General features: G+C 49.7%; 4 protein-coding genes across 4 annotated transcripts; 1 reads left to right on the forward strand and 3 right to left on the reverse strand.

The window, feature by feature from the left end:
• Window positions 1-746: 746 nt before the first annotated feature.
• VTN77DRAFT_4849 (uncharacterized protein) lies at window positions 747-2301 on the reverse strand (the record flags this gene model as incomplete). The annotated part of the gene is made up of 4 exons (XM_069420953.1): window positions 747-774; window positions 832-1206; window positions 1262-1515; window positions 1573-2301. 4 exons carry the CDS (start codon window positions 2299-2301, stop codon window positions 747-749), a joined length of 1386 nt encoding a protein of 461 aa, XP_069277416.1.
• A 1499-nt stretch (window positions 2302-3800) lies between these two features.
• VTN77DRAFT_4850 (uncharacterized protein) lies at window positions 3801-6564 on the reverse strand (the record flags this gene model as incomplete). Its single annotated transcript, XM_069420955.1, has 3 exons — window positions 3801-5877; window positions 5957-6445; window positions 6542-6564. 3 exons carry the CDS (start codon window positions 6562-6564, stop codon window positions 3801-3803), a joined length of 2589 nt encoding a protein of 862 aa, XP_069277417.1.
• A 1220-nt stretch (window positions 6565-7784) lies between these two features.
• VTN77DRAFT_4851 (uncharacterized protein) lies at window positions 7785-11294 on the reverse strand (the record flags this gene model as incomplete). Its single annotated transcript, XM_069420956.1, has 5 exons — window positions 7785-8410; window positions 8465-10824; window positions 10883-10970; window positions 11023-11047; window positions 11208-11294. 5 exons carry the CDS (start codon window positions 11292-11294, stop codon window positions 7785-7787), a joined length of 3186 nt encoding a protein of 1061 aa, XP_069277418.1.
• A 365-nt stretch (window positions 11295-11659) lies between these two features.
• On the forward strand, window positions 11660-12478 carry VTN77DRAFT_4852 (mitochondrial 54S ribosomal protein uL16m; the record flags this gene model as incomplete). Its single annotated transcript, XM_069420957.1, has 3 exons — window positions 11660-11699; window positions 11776-12240; window positions 12300-12478. The coding sequence occupies 3 exons, from the start codon at window positions 11660-11662 to the stop codon at window positions 12476-12478; spliced, it is 684 nt and encodes a 227-aa protein (XP_069277419.1).
• Window positions 12479-13184: the final 706 nt, after the last annotated feature.

Here is a 13184-nt window from a genome sequence, read left to right on the forward strand (position 1 = left end):
TTTTTTATATTACCACTGAGTAAGACTTTCCAACCTTAGTAAATTCTTACTTGCTAGGTGGAACTTTCGCATAGACTACCTATGACCACAGAGTCAGCCACGAAGGAGGGCATTATATTTGAAATATTCAAGAACCTGATCTGATAGTCAAAGAGGTGCAGGGCAGGTGCAGGGGCAGTCCTCTGCATCTTCCATTTAGGTAAGATGCCTCCCAATGCAATGCAATCAATGAAATCATTGTCAATAAACCAGGGACCTTCTTCCTTGTCTACGACAATTGTCCATCTTTCGCGGTTCTCACTCACATCTTCTTCTAAGCCAACAATTAAAAAAGGGGAAAGAAAATTAGATAGATAAAACCATTGAAAAAAGTGGTAAATTTTCCAAAAACCGGGATCCAGATCCAAAACAACCCTTTTCCAAAGGTTGTCTGTTTTGAAAGATAAGACGATTGAGATATATCAGTATCAGTCGGCTGGCGACTGAGTGAGATGTAAGATGTCCTTATGAGATATCTTCGTGGATAACTCAAATACGCCAACATAACTACATTAAAATAAAGAGAGAGAGAATAAGAAGAAGAAGAAGAAGATGATGATGATGATGATGACGGAGCAATACAGGACTGTGCGGTTATAGCAATACTAGCCCGAGAATTGCTATGGGCACTGCGCCGGAATAATGTGCAGTGGCTGGCTTCGTATGGCGCGAGACATTCATGATCTCGTAATTCGTGCGGCTGATTCTCAAAATTCAGTGAATAAGTCGGCGTACCTGAGGGAGACACATCAGTCAAGATCGGCCATTTAGATAAAAAGGTCTGAAACTTACGGATCTTCGCCAGTACATCCATACGCCTCCTGCTCCTCCGGATACCTGTCGAATAGACTGGCATCGCCCTGGCCGGGTCTTATAGGAGGTATGTATGGCGCATCAATATCCTTCCTCAGGAGTCGATCCCACGTCACCTCGGCGAACCAAGGGTGGTTTTTCACGTCTTCGGACCCCCCATGCAGATTCCCTAATCGCTTGGTAAGATCGGGTGTGATGAGCTGGGACAGCAGATCGACGGCGTCCGGATGCATGTAAGGCGGATATTTGATCTTTCCCCGCAAAATATTCTCGTAGATCTTAACTGGAGAACCACTGTCCCAAAAAGGCGTGAATCCACAGAGCATCTCAAAAATAAGAATTCCCAATGACCACCTTCACCTTTCTTAGCAGTCTCTTTAATGCACTATTAGAGACACAGGCATCTTACCAGTCAACCGACTTGTTGTAGCCTTTGGATGCGACCACCTCCGGTGCCAGATAGTCGGGGGTTCCGCAGAGTGTCCATGTGATATCCGGGACTTCTTTCGCAAAGCCAAAGTCGGTAATTTTCAGATGGCCATGGCGGTCCAGCAGGAGGTTTTCTGGCTTAAGGTCACGATAGATGATCTGTTGTGCATGTAGATATTCCAGAGCCAGCGTTACTTCGGCCGCATAAAATTTCGCAACCGGGTTCGGAAATCGCTAGAACAGCAATCAGTCTCCGTCGAACAAATAGTCGCAGACGACGAGTTTTCTTACTTGCGACTTGCGAAGCAAACTGAACAGCTCTCCCCCCTCGACAAAGTCCATCACCATGTAGAGGTTCTTTGAATCCTGAAATGTCCCCCACAGGGTGATCAGGAACGGATGCTTGACCCGTTGCAGCATCCGCCTCTCATCATTGGTATGCTCGACCTGCTTCATCTTGACAACTTGGGCCTTTTTCAACACCTTGATGGCATAGAACCGGTGATTATGCCTCGACTGCACCAGATGCACTCGACCGAAACTGCCCGTCCCCAGAGTGCGCTGAATTATGAAATCATCCAAGGAGTATTTCCCTTTCGTCTGCCGGGGTTGCGTCCTGGCCGTCTGTTGCTGCATCAGCTGCTGGCCCAAAGCCTGGCCTGCCTCCCCTTGATGGGGCGGGTTGATGATGTTGTTTATACTGGCGACATTCTGATGATGGTGCTGGTGCTGGTGCTGGTACTGCTGCTGCGAAGGATGACTAGTGTGGTGGTACGTCTGTGATGCTGCCGAGTTCATAGGGGTCTCCGACGTGTTACCGCCGCTTGCATTTGTCGAGGAGTTGTGTTTGTCGTGTGCGGATTTCTCGGACGTCTGCGTCGCTGACGTTCGATGAGAGTGGTCAGCTGCCGCGGGTTTGTCCGACGATTGTTCTGCAACTGTAGGTGATGTGGGTGAAGTCAAATCCTTGGAGCTAGTCGAACGAGACTTCTTCTTCAACAACCCTCCTAATGTCGGCATGGGATCCTCGAGGAGGTTTCAGACCGCAAAGGAGCCTGAAACCACAACAACGCAGGACAATTGAGTGTGTTGGAGTAATCTTCGTCGCAATGGCACCGTGGTAGAGATGGCGGCTACGTAATTTGGGCGGACACACGAGCCGGTAGAAGCAGATCGGTCGTTCTTCCTCCGCAACCAGCAGCGGTCCTGGAGTAGCAGATCAAGACTTGCCTCGAACGTGAATTGGCGCCTACGACGTCTGCTTCGGGACTGTTGGAAGGTGCTACCGTCTGGAAATCGATGAAATTAGGCAGCGGGGGTTGGAGTTTAAAGGGTCGAGGGAGTGAGAGTGTCAGCGTGTGCGGTCACGGATATCGATAACGGAGCTGCAACGCTGCTCCGCGCGCCTAAAATCCATGAAACAGCCCGGATAGACAGACAGACGGATCAAAGAAGATTTCTTGGGCGCCGGACTCGCGGAGTTGGAGACCGCAATATGCAGGCAGAAAGGACAGTGGGGATCGATGGCGACTCCCCGAAGATTAGGTCACTAAGAGAGTTAGTTATAGCCACTTCCGGAATTGGGGGCTTGCGGGGTCTGTCGGCGGGCTGGTGAAGTCAGCCAACAAGACATCCACTGCGCAAGGGGGTCGAAATTGTTGTTAATAATAGTCAAGATAGACTTGGACAAGGGTTGACAATAGTGCAAAGGACCTGGTTAGGTAGGCTGGATCTCTTACTTGGAAATAACGGGGTGTCTGCAGGAGGTCGTCTTTAAAGTCGGTGACTATGAGCACGGAGCAACTGGCAAGCCGGTTGAGAGACGGCAACAACGTGAATGCAGATAGTGATCGGTGTAGCATCAATAGTAATATTGGAATAACATTTAATTATTATTGTACTATGAGGCTATTAGCAGAATACTGGTCAGTATACTACTGTATATATGTACTCCCTACCAGAGACCGCCAATTCAGGTCTGAAGATCATGACTACGGTGAAGACAAGTCATAATATCATGAAGAAAATAACCACTCAATCAGGTTCAAAAATAAGGATGAATAGATGAATGAACCAATCGATTCTCCGCCCCCATGTCATTTCTTTGTCCCAAGTGTCTCAACTGCACTTGGCCCCATCAGCCCTGACACCTCCTTAGTTCACCCCGGCACCGAATGGCCGGATCACTTGTTTCAACGCAATCAACAAGGGTAATAAGTTAATCTCAAACTACGCAAGTGATGGTCGACAGACCTTAATTTCAGACCGGACAAGCTACACCAATCAATCAAATCAAGTTACCGCCCGCAGGTTGAGCCCTATTCAATAATGATAATATACCTATACCTATCTGTTCCTGTTCCGGGTTCCAGAAGAACGCCCACGCGCAAAACAGAATAGCCAGCACATCTTTACAGACAAGTCTCAACAAGAAGATGGTCATGCACTTAGAAAGACAGAAACCGACCTCATCACCCTGAAGATCATGGGCAGACAGGAAAGAATGTGAATGGACTAGACTAGATCCGATAATGAGCCATGTTCTTCTTGATCTCATCCACAATTTCCACCGCCTCCAATTCGTTGCGTGCCTCGAAATCGTACCGCTTCTGTTCGTTGGCCTCGTTGCCGCGAAGGACGACCACCCGGAAGCTCTTGGGATGCCGCCGGCTCACCTTGGATCCCACGATATCATTGAAACTGATCGATCGAGTCTTCCCTGTGTGCTCAAACACCCCTTTGCCCGAGTCTGCCGGCATAATGTGCAGATAATCGTTGTCGAGCACCAGAACTCGCTGGTTCGAAGTCGTGAAGGACATGGACTGTTTGCGGAAGACATAGTAGCGACGGTAATAGCCGCCTACTAGATCCTGCTTCTGCGCCAGGGGGTGAAGCATCTGCTGCCCCTTCTTGCCCTTCTTCGAGGCCGCATTGTTCGCGTTGTCAATCATCAGAGGCGCGTTGGGGGATGAGCTGCCGGGCGACGCCGTCAGTGACGAACCTGCGCCAAACCGCCGGCGGACGACGTCCAGCTCCGTCACGCTACCCAGCGCCTCTACCGTGCGGTCTAGTGGCGCAACAGTATTGGAACCCATGACCTTGAGAAGGTAATTACCCTTGTCCAGGCCCCATCTCTTGCAGACGGAATCCAAGATCTCGGCGATGTAGCTGTCGGTGGACGTGTTGACGGTCATCATTTGGCTCGAGCCATCCACGTTGATGAACCGGACCTTTAATGTCTTGGAAACCCCCAGCCGGGGCGTGGCATGGTTTGTGGGGACCGCAGGTCGATCGGCCGGAGTCAACGTGTTGTCATTCAGCGCGGATGAGAATGGTTGGTTGAGGATGGGATTGAGCCTCGTGGTTGCCGGCTTGTTTTGCGGCGCCGGAGTTGGATTGGGCTGAGCCGCCTCCGACGATGCTGGTTCGCCAGACTCTTCAGATTTCTCTGGAGTACTGAATTTGGGGTAAAGACGTTCATTCTCCTCGAACTCTTCCTGCGTGGCTTCGACCAGAGCGAATTCGTCGTAAGGTTTGCCTCTTATCCGGCCTCGAAGGGCCGCGGCTCGATTGTTATTCGAGGTAAAATCGGCCAACGGCAGATTCCGACCCAAAGGAGGGAAATCATATTCGATTTCGCCATCTTCAACCATCCGCAGAGTCCACCGGTTGACGTTCAATTTGTCGCCTTCAATCGGGGGTTTGATATCCTCCTTCATGTATCTCCACAAACTCAACCCGATAGCGTCCGCGACAGTGACTGGTCCCGAGTGGTCCTCATCTTTGAACTCGCGGAAAATTGGCAGATCAAACGGTTTATCTGGTTGATTGGAGAACGGAGCGTATATCTTTACGTTCAAGGCAGTAGTCGAGCCATTGGCCCATAGCGGGGCAAATCTCTCCACAGGGTTACTGGGAACTTTCTTCCGGGCCTTCAGTTCCTTGGTCAACAGACTGACTGGTTGTACGGTGCTGATGGGTCGCGGAGGAGGGAGGTCCTGCAAAACAGGAGCTGAATTTTTGGGCTTCTTGGGCGACACACCCTGCGTGCTTCCCGCATTAGGTAGCTTGTGCATCACGATGGGCGACGAATCCAAGGTACCATTCATATCGACCTCTGCTAGCAGGGACGGGGAGCCAGCGGTGGCCCCGAAATCCGAGGAGAGCACGGAGTCTGCCGATTCCCCTCCAAAATCTTCGTCCTGCTCATTCTCATTGATTTCTCCAGCAGTCATTTCGCTATTGTGGTCAGCAGTGACCTCGGTGACCTCGTTAGTGCCCTCAGGCTCTCGGTCTGCCGGCTCCTCGATGACTTGATGCTCAGACGAGAAATGAATCGTGCGTCGCTTGAAAAGAGCCGGATCCAGTTCATTTTCAGACAAATCACTGCTCGTAGTCGTATCTCCCCGAGATCGCACTTTCATCACCTCCACCGCTCCCGCCGAACTTCGCCGATAACGATTGTCAGGCGATGCGCGGGATGGGCATGTCACAGTTACCTCCGGTCCCACGCGACGATCTGATGAAGCTCGAATTGGTGAGGACCCTGCCCGAGTTCTTATCGGCATCTTTGAGAATTTGATCTGTTGCGCAGCTCTGGATAGAATGTAAGCACAGATCAGAAAACAAAATATATGGATGGAGGGGAAATGGGACTTTTGACTGCACAACTTACCTCTGCGTAAACTCCCCACCACCACCATCTTCATCACTCTCATCACTGAGGTCGCTGCTATCTTCATCCTCTCCCTCGCCGTATCTTTGATCGTTCTGCTGGCGTTCGCGTCGCCGATTTCTCCGCGCACCTCTGCCATGGTTTCTTGTCCCTAGGGTATGCGTACTCCCTCCACCACCTGTCACCATACCTCCCTCATCATCCTCCCCGATTCCCAGCCCATCGCCCTCTCTCTCTTCGGCATTCCCGTATCTCGCAAGGCGGTAGTACTCGGATGCGACTGTAGCCGTCGTCGGAATCGGCGGAGAATAAGTACGTTTAATTTGAGCAGCACTATCCTGTACTGCTGGATTTATCGAGAGGGGAAACCAGCCAGCAGCGCGAAAACCGGGAGTGTTAAGCACAGAGTTGTTCACGTTGATAAGGCGATCGCCTATACCGTCCTTGATCGCTGAAAGGTATGAGGTGCGCAGCTGCCAGATGGTGAAGCTAAAGACGTGTAAGAAACATGACATTCATGCGTTCCGAATTCTCAAGGTGGTTTGATCGCTGTAGGGGGAAGTATGGGGGGTTGTGAGGGCTTACTCTTCATTCTGCAGGAGAGACATCCTGAATACCCCACAGCCAACCCACAAAAATCGAAATAGCGCTCACCCTCTGCCGATGCCCAGTGCACAGGTATTCCTCGATAATCGAAAAGAGAACGCTCAGAGGGAGGAGTTAACTTAGGCCATGAATTGCATGGTTCACTGGGCGGATGCCATGGTCGACCGCATGAAGGTAACGTATGTGATTTCAAGGAGCGTCAATAAAGGGTCTAGGGATGGATCAGGGCCAGCCTGGAGAAAGGAATGTAGAAAGAACTCTGCAACAGGGAGGATTGGAGAAGGCGTGGAGAACAACGGACAGCAAGGACGGGGCTGTGAGGAGGGAGGCTGAGCGGAGTCGGATCGAATTAATGAATGCATTATGTCCCCACTCGCGGGGAAGTTCTAATAATTAATAGTTCACTCGCCACGGGCTCTCCATTCGTCGGCACCAGCCTTCAACAACAGTCAATGAGAAACTATCTGTTTTGCTGTATCGGACCTATATATAGTGATTTTGAGATCTGTTTCTAATAATAATGCCTTGACCTATGTGCTGGGTTGGCCCTTTTCCCACTTCTGGTGTCTCCGGAACTGACCTCAACTTTATAAAAGGAAACCGGGGACTTGACAGGGGAATGTCCGATTTCGTGAGATATCTGTTCAGGTATTCGGCCAGCATTTGCAATCACGGAAATTTTGATATTCAAGCAGACTATCCCCTATGAAATCCAATGTCTCGATGTGACCAGCGATGCTTATCTTAATCAATGCCAGCTGACTTATCCCTCGGAACAAGCTGACGTCAGGCCTCATGGATCTAGGTAGTATGTTTTCTAACCTTCCATGTGGCCTATCTAGGATCTAGGTGCTATCTACCCTAAGCGCATTGGCTGGGTTTCTGATGCGGGCTGGTATGAATGGATAATGATTGACGGTACCTGCACATGTGAATATTCAAATGACAAGTAACTGTGTCACCAGTTAGTTACTCTTAGGAAAACAAAATGTACGGCATGAAATGGAACATTCATGACAAGAGAGAGCACCTAGAAGTGTGATGTTTTAATGTCGACTTGCATTGACTTTCATTAAGTGTACAACCCATCCGATCAAGAACGCCAACTGAAAAACACAAAGAGTATCCCTACTGCTCTGTACCTAATATACAGAGATCCCCGTATTCTAAAACAGCATGTGAAAACGGTTACAATCTGCCGAGGCAACTAATCCTCCCCCTCTCAAGCTTTGCCTTTGCCCTTGCGGCCGCGCCCTTTCTTAGGCTTCTCATCTTCATCATCATCGATGAAGTCGTCTTCATCTTCCTTCTTTCCCTTGGAGGCCTTTTTGCCTTTTCCGGCAGTTCCTTTCTGGGCTGCTGGCTTCTTTGGCAGCTTGACATACTTGTCCTTTTTCAAGTCTAACTCTTCACTTTCATCCTCGACTTCGGCGTCGAGAACCTCCTCTTCTTCATCTGATTCGTCGATGGCATCCTCAATATCAGGTTTGACCTTGGGAAGTTTCTTCGGCGCTAGAACGGTGCTAGCCTTCATGAAAGGAAGAGGGTGCGAACGCTGATTGTAAAGACGAGTAAAGGTTGCTTTCGTCTGAGATTCGAGTTTGACATTGGACTCGTCCATGGGACCAACGCCAAGCTCAACCATAGCATCCCAATCCTCACGAGTGAGGTAGTAGCTGTCCATGAGATCAATAACATCTTCAACGCTGTCCTTGCCATCATCCATCAATCTGCGAATGAGCTTGTCCCATAGAACAGGCAAGTACTGCTGCCTGATCTCATCCCGGTCACCGGATGCACGGAGCCGCATATGTCCCTGTATTTCCTTCACGTAACGGCTGAGTTTCCCTGCAGTTCCAAGTTAGCAAAGGCATCTTTGTCATATAATGAAAGAATCTGTACCTTGTTTGCTATTCTGACCAAGCCAGCTAGTGAAGGCTGGGCGATCTATCAGGTTTCCGGATACGAAGCTGGCGGGACGGACAAAGCTGAATGCAGCATGCGTCGGCATCAGACTCCACTGCTGTTGGCTGCCGTGGATCATTCGATCAACGAGATCACCATCGCTGATGCTAGCAGCTGCGTTGTCGGTAAGCTCAAGGAGCTTCAGAGCCCGCTCTTTCCCCGAATATCCACTGGCAAGCGTCGGGTTGGTCTTCAAGTAATTTTCCTGCAGCATAAGATAGCTGAATTCATGATCGTTGAAGTAAAGTTCGATCTTGTCGTTCAAAGTAGATTTCGAACTTGGTGAGAACATCTGAGCACTCAAAATCTGGCTCACGATATCCCAAGGTTTCAAGATAACGTGTTTCTCCCAAGCTTTAGACATCTCCTTTCCTTTGTCGTAATCCAGTTGTTGTTGATCCAGCTTCACAGTGGAGAGCATATTGATGACCTGCCGTATGTCTGCATGCGTGCCTTCGATTAGACTGTCGAGGACCTGGGGAGGGATTTTCAAACCCTCTCTGAAGCAAATTGTAGAAAGTCTCGCTCGAATCTGATCAGCAGTTGGCCGTCTAAAGGGAAGCTCATATGTGATATGATCGAAGGGCTTCATCTTGGGCAGCCTTCGGTCATTACATATCAGAATGAGCGGAACTCGAGTCTTTTTCGCAACGGCGGCTAAAGCCCCAACACCGCCTCGATCACCAGCCGACATACCATCGACTTCGTCCATTATCAGCACGAGATTCTTCTTCGCAGTCTCGACTTTCTTCCCCGCGCCGGAAAAGTAGCCTTGAAGCGACGTCGTATCCAACACACCCAGAAGCCCAGTTTCCACCAGTTTCTTGCTTCTGGTGTCGCTGGCGTTTGTCTCTACCACGTCGTAGCCCTCAAGTTTTGCAACGAGGTGTGCTGCAGTTGTTTTGCCAATTCCTGGTGGGCCATGAATCATGACTGCTCGATAAAGACCGGACCCATCCTTTCCAGGCAGCTTGAAGTTCGCTTTGGCATTCCTTCGCCAGTTACGTAACCAGGTCTGAAGTTTTTCTACTTGACCTTTGTTACCGCAAATCATATTTAGGGATGTCGGCGCATATTTCGTGGTCCATAGACGGTCATCGGCCTTGGGTCCCTGAGAGCTTGCGGGTGGCTGAGGGCCTTTTGTCTGAGCAACGTTGGCCTGTGATTTCCTCTTTTCTTCCTCCTCAATCTCCGCAGCCATAGCTCGAACCTTCTCCTCCTCAGCTTTTTTCTTGGCCTCGTATTGTTCAGCAGCCTTGCCATTACCACCGTTGGCAGGGAGTCTTCTGATCAGTTCGAAGAGACCGTCCTCGTTGATTGTCTTAAGGTTGTGTTCTCGAATAGTTTTGAGCTTTTTGGGGCCAGCGTCGCTTCCCAGAACAACGTAACTCGTCTTCGAACTGGGGGCAGTAGTGACCTTTCCTCCATAGCGCTTCACAAGGGCTTGCCCTTCTTCACGGCCTAATGTCTCCAGGACTCCGGTGAACACAAATGATAATCCAGCCAGGCAATTTTCTGCACCAACAGGTATTTCTTTCGTTCCAGCAGCCGGAGGATCACGCGATCGTTGGGCCTGGGCCGCAAAGTTGAATTTCTTCTTCTCACCAGATTCTGGAGGCGGCGAAGGTGGCCTCACAGTAGGAATACTGTCAAAAATGTCCTGAATCTCTTTACTCTCTGTCCGGTCCTTTTTCGAAGGAGTGGCCTTTTGTTTTTTGGATGCGGGAGTAGAGGCCTTTGTGTCTGCGCCTTTCTTGCCGTTGCGGGATTTTCCATCCTCGTCCTTGTCAAGAAGAGCTTCTGACTTCCGTTTCCTTCCAGGTCTTCCGGGTGGAGCTTCTGGAGCATCATTCATTTCAACGTCCTCATCGTCTTCTAAAGCAGCATGTTTTTTCCCTTGCTTCCCAGACGCCGCCACAGGAGGCTGTACAACGAGGTCATCAGAATCACTTCCACTATCCTCGTCAACATAGTCATCGTCGGCTCGACCAGACTTTCCGTATTCTGCGGCAAAAATGCCGTCTCCACCAAGATCGTCATCGTCATCGATCACGTGAACTATATCTTTTTCACTCCTGGATTTTTCCTCCTTCCTAGTCGAAGGCGTACCAGTAGCTACCTCCTTGGTCTGTGTGGTCTTGGGCGGACTCTTCTCGGCAAGGCCGTTAGTAGTGGTGTCAACCGGAGGTTTGTCATCACTTGTCCCGGTCTGCTTTTTCGGTGGACGCCCTTTTTTCTTGCTGGACGAAAAATAGTCAGACGTAGTGGTGGGTTCGCCTTTCGTTTCTTCCTTCTTCCTACCGATACCCAATGCGTCAGCATTGCACGAATAGATAAAATCACGACGGTCCTTACTCTTTCTTTGTTGCTACGACTTTCGGCAGGGAAGTCTCGGATTTGTCGATTTCCTCATCCTCACTATCATCAATCACCTTTCTGCTGCCTATGGTCATCGTGTCAGTAGGAACCATAACAAAGGATTCATATTATCTTACGTCTCTTCCGGGCAGTGGATGCGTCCTGGATAAGATCATTTGTGGTTAGCACCGCTGAACCATTGAGGTCTTGGGACAGGAGCAATTTGGAGAATTAAGCATGACTCCAACACAACAGAGCTCAAATGTCCAGTTTGAAAAGATAACATGTCATAATCTTTGCCGATAGATAGAGCTTCACATACCTCTTTCTTCGCTGAGGTCTTTGCGGCCGACCCATTAAAGTCCTGGCTGCTCTTAGGCCCGAAAAAGTTCCTTATATCAACAGGCATTCTGATATCTTAACCATGTGCCTATACGTGACAAAATGAAAGTGGAGGGGGAAAAAAGAATAGGACAGCTGGTAAAGCAGATACCAGGACCGGGAGCTCCTGTTGTCTACCAGCTCTCCAGATTTGGGAAACTGCACTACACGTCCATCCACGCAGGGAGACGCGCATCGCGAAGCCTGCATCATGCTTATGTAATACAATCCCATAAGTCACGTGACAAATCACTTTTGCTCTTTTTGGACATCTCCGAAGTTCCAGCGAGAAGCGGCAGATTCATACGAAGTACGGATAAGCAGGGTACCTTCTCGCTTTCTCTTCAGCGGAGGATCTGCATGCCCTCTGTGTGAAAAGATTCGAAGCTGAAGATGTTTGCTAGGCCTCAATTGGGCCTTCTCAGGCCCACATGTGAGTGCTATTCATTTTTGAACTGGGATGCTATTTCTCACCAACTCGTATTGACTGACATAACCTTGTGATATAGACTCCGTGCCCTCTTTTACATACTCACCGTTTGCGCGATTGTTCTCGACAACGAAACCCGCTCTAGACTGGCTTACTCCAAAGTTTATGGAGAAGTCGAAGTCTCCCAAGGGTCGCCCGAAGATGCACACGGGTGGCTCGACTCGAGGTACGACCGTTGTTTGGGGCGACTACGGCCTGCGCATGAAGGACCATGACCGGCGAGTGTCCGCAGCTCAGCTAAAGCTCGGCGAGGAGACGATACGGCGGCGATTACGAGGAATGAACTACAAACTATATACGAGGGTGAGCGCCAACATTGGCGTCTATACATCAGGAAACGAGCAGCGAATGGGTAAAGGAAAGGGAAAATTTGACTACTGGGCGGCACGAATTCCTGTTAGCCGGATCGTTTTTGAGCTCAAGGGTGACTTGCACGAGAAAGTGGCTCGGGAAGCATTCAGATTGGCCGCTCATAAACTGCCTGGTATATTCAATAGTCTTATTGGGAATGACAGAATGGCACGCTGATTTAGAAATCTTTAGGCTTGTGGGAATTCGTCAAGAAAGGCGATCCACCAGTCGTTGGTGTGACAAAATTGGGCAATGGCGTCACATTGGAGAGCCTCAAGCGACCGCGGAGAGCAGAACCTCTCCCGGGCATGCCGAGTCCTCCCATCCCGCTGCCAAAACCCGAATCTTCCAGCGCGTCTCCTGCTCAATAAATCGACCAAGCTACCACCGACCTGGGATCGTCGTCAGAAAACGAATTTTGGAAGTAGTCTATGCTCCGACCCCTGAACCTGGGCCGTATCTTTGTGCCGTCCTACTCCGCCTCGATTCTTCATCACTTCCCTGCGACTCAGGGTTTAGATCTTATGTACAATAACATCAGTGTCTTTTCTGTTATTTTGCGGTGCAACGGTGTTAATATCACGAATAGCATGAAAAAGGAAATCGTATATGGAAATCAAACATCAAAGATACCTTTGTCAACTTGACCTGAGATGTTGGTAGTTGTTCCCGCAAAAGCGGGTTCCACGGTTGAGTCCTCATCGTCAAGCTTCCCATGATTCCCTCCATTAGAATCTGACAATATCTTCATCTCGCTGACCGTGTGCCTCTCATTGGCTGGATTTGAACCGTCCCTCAGGTGATTAGCTGCGGAAAACCAAAAGAGGACAGTGACGAAAGAAACATCACGCCTGCCTAGGTACCTCCGAGTTGCCCGCTCTCCTTAGGGGGTGATACTGTGACTGTGCGAATGGACTCGTACCTGCAGTCGATCACTTAGAATGATCCCGAGTATTTGCTTTGTTCTAGACAAAGATTCATAACCATAAAACGAAAAGGCAAATGGAAAGACGAGGGGATATTTACTACTCACTGGGTACTCTCTCCTCCAGGCTCCATGTCGACAAGTTCAAGTGC

The sequence above is a fragment of the Rasamsonia byssochlamydoides genome (genome assembly GCF_041956645.1).
Source record: "Rasamsonia byssochlamydoides strain NRRL 3658 unplaced genomic scaffold VTN77scaffold_34, whole genome shotgun sequence".
NCBI lineage: Eukaryota > Fungi > Ascomycota > Eurotiomycetes > Eurotiales > Trichocomaceae > Rasamsonia > Rasamsonia byssochlamydoides.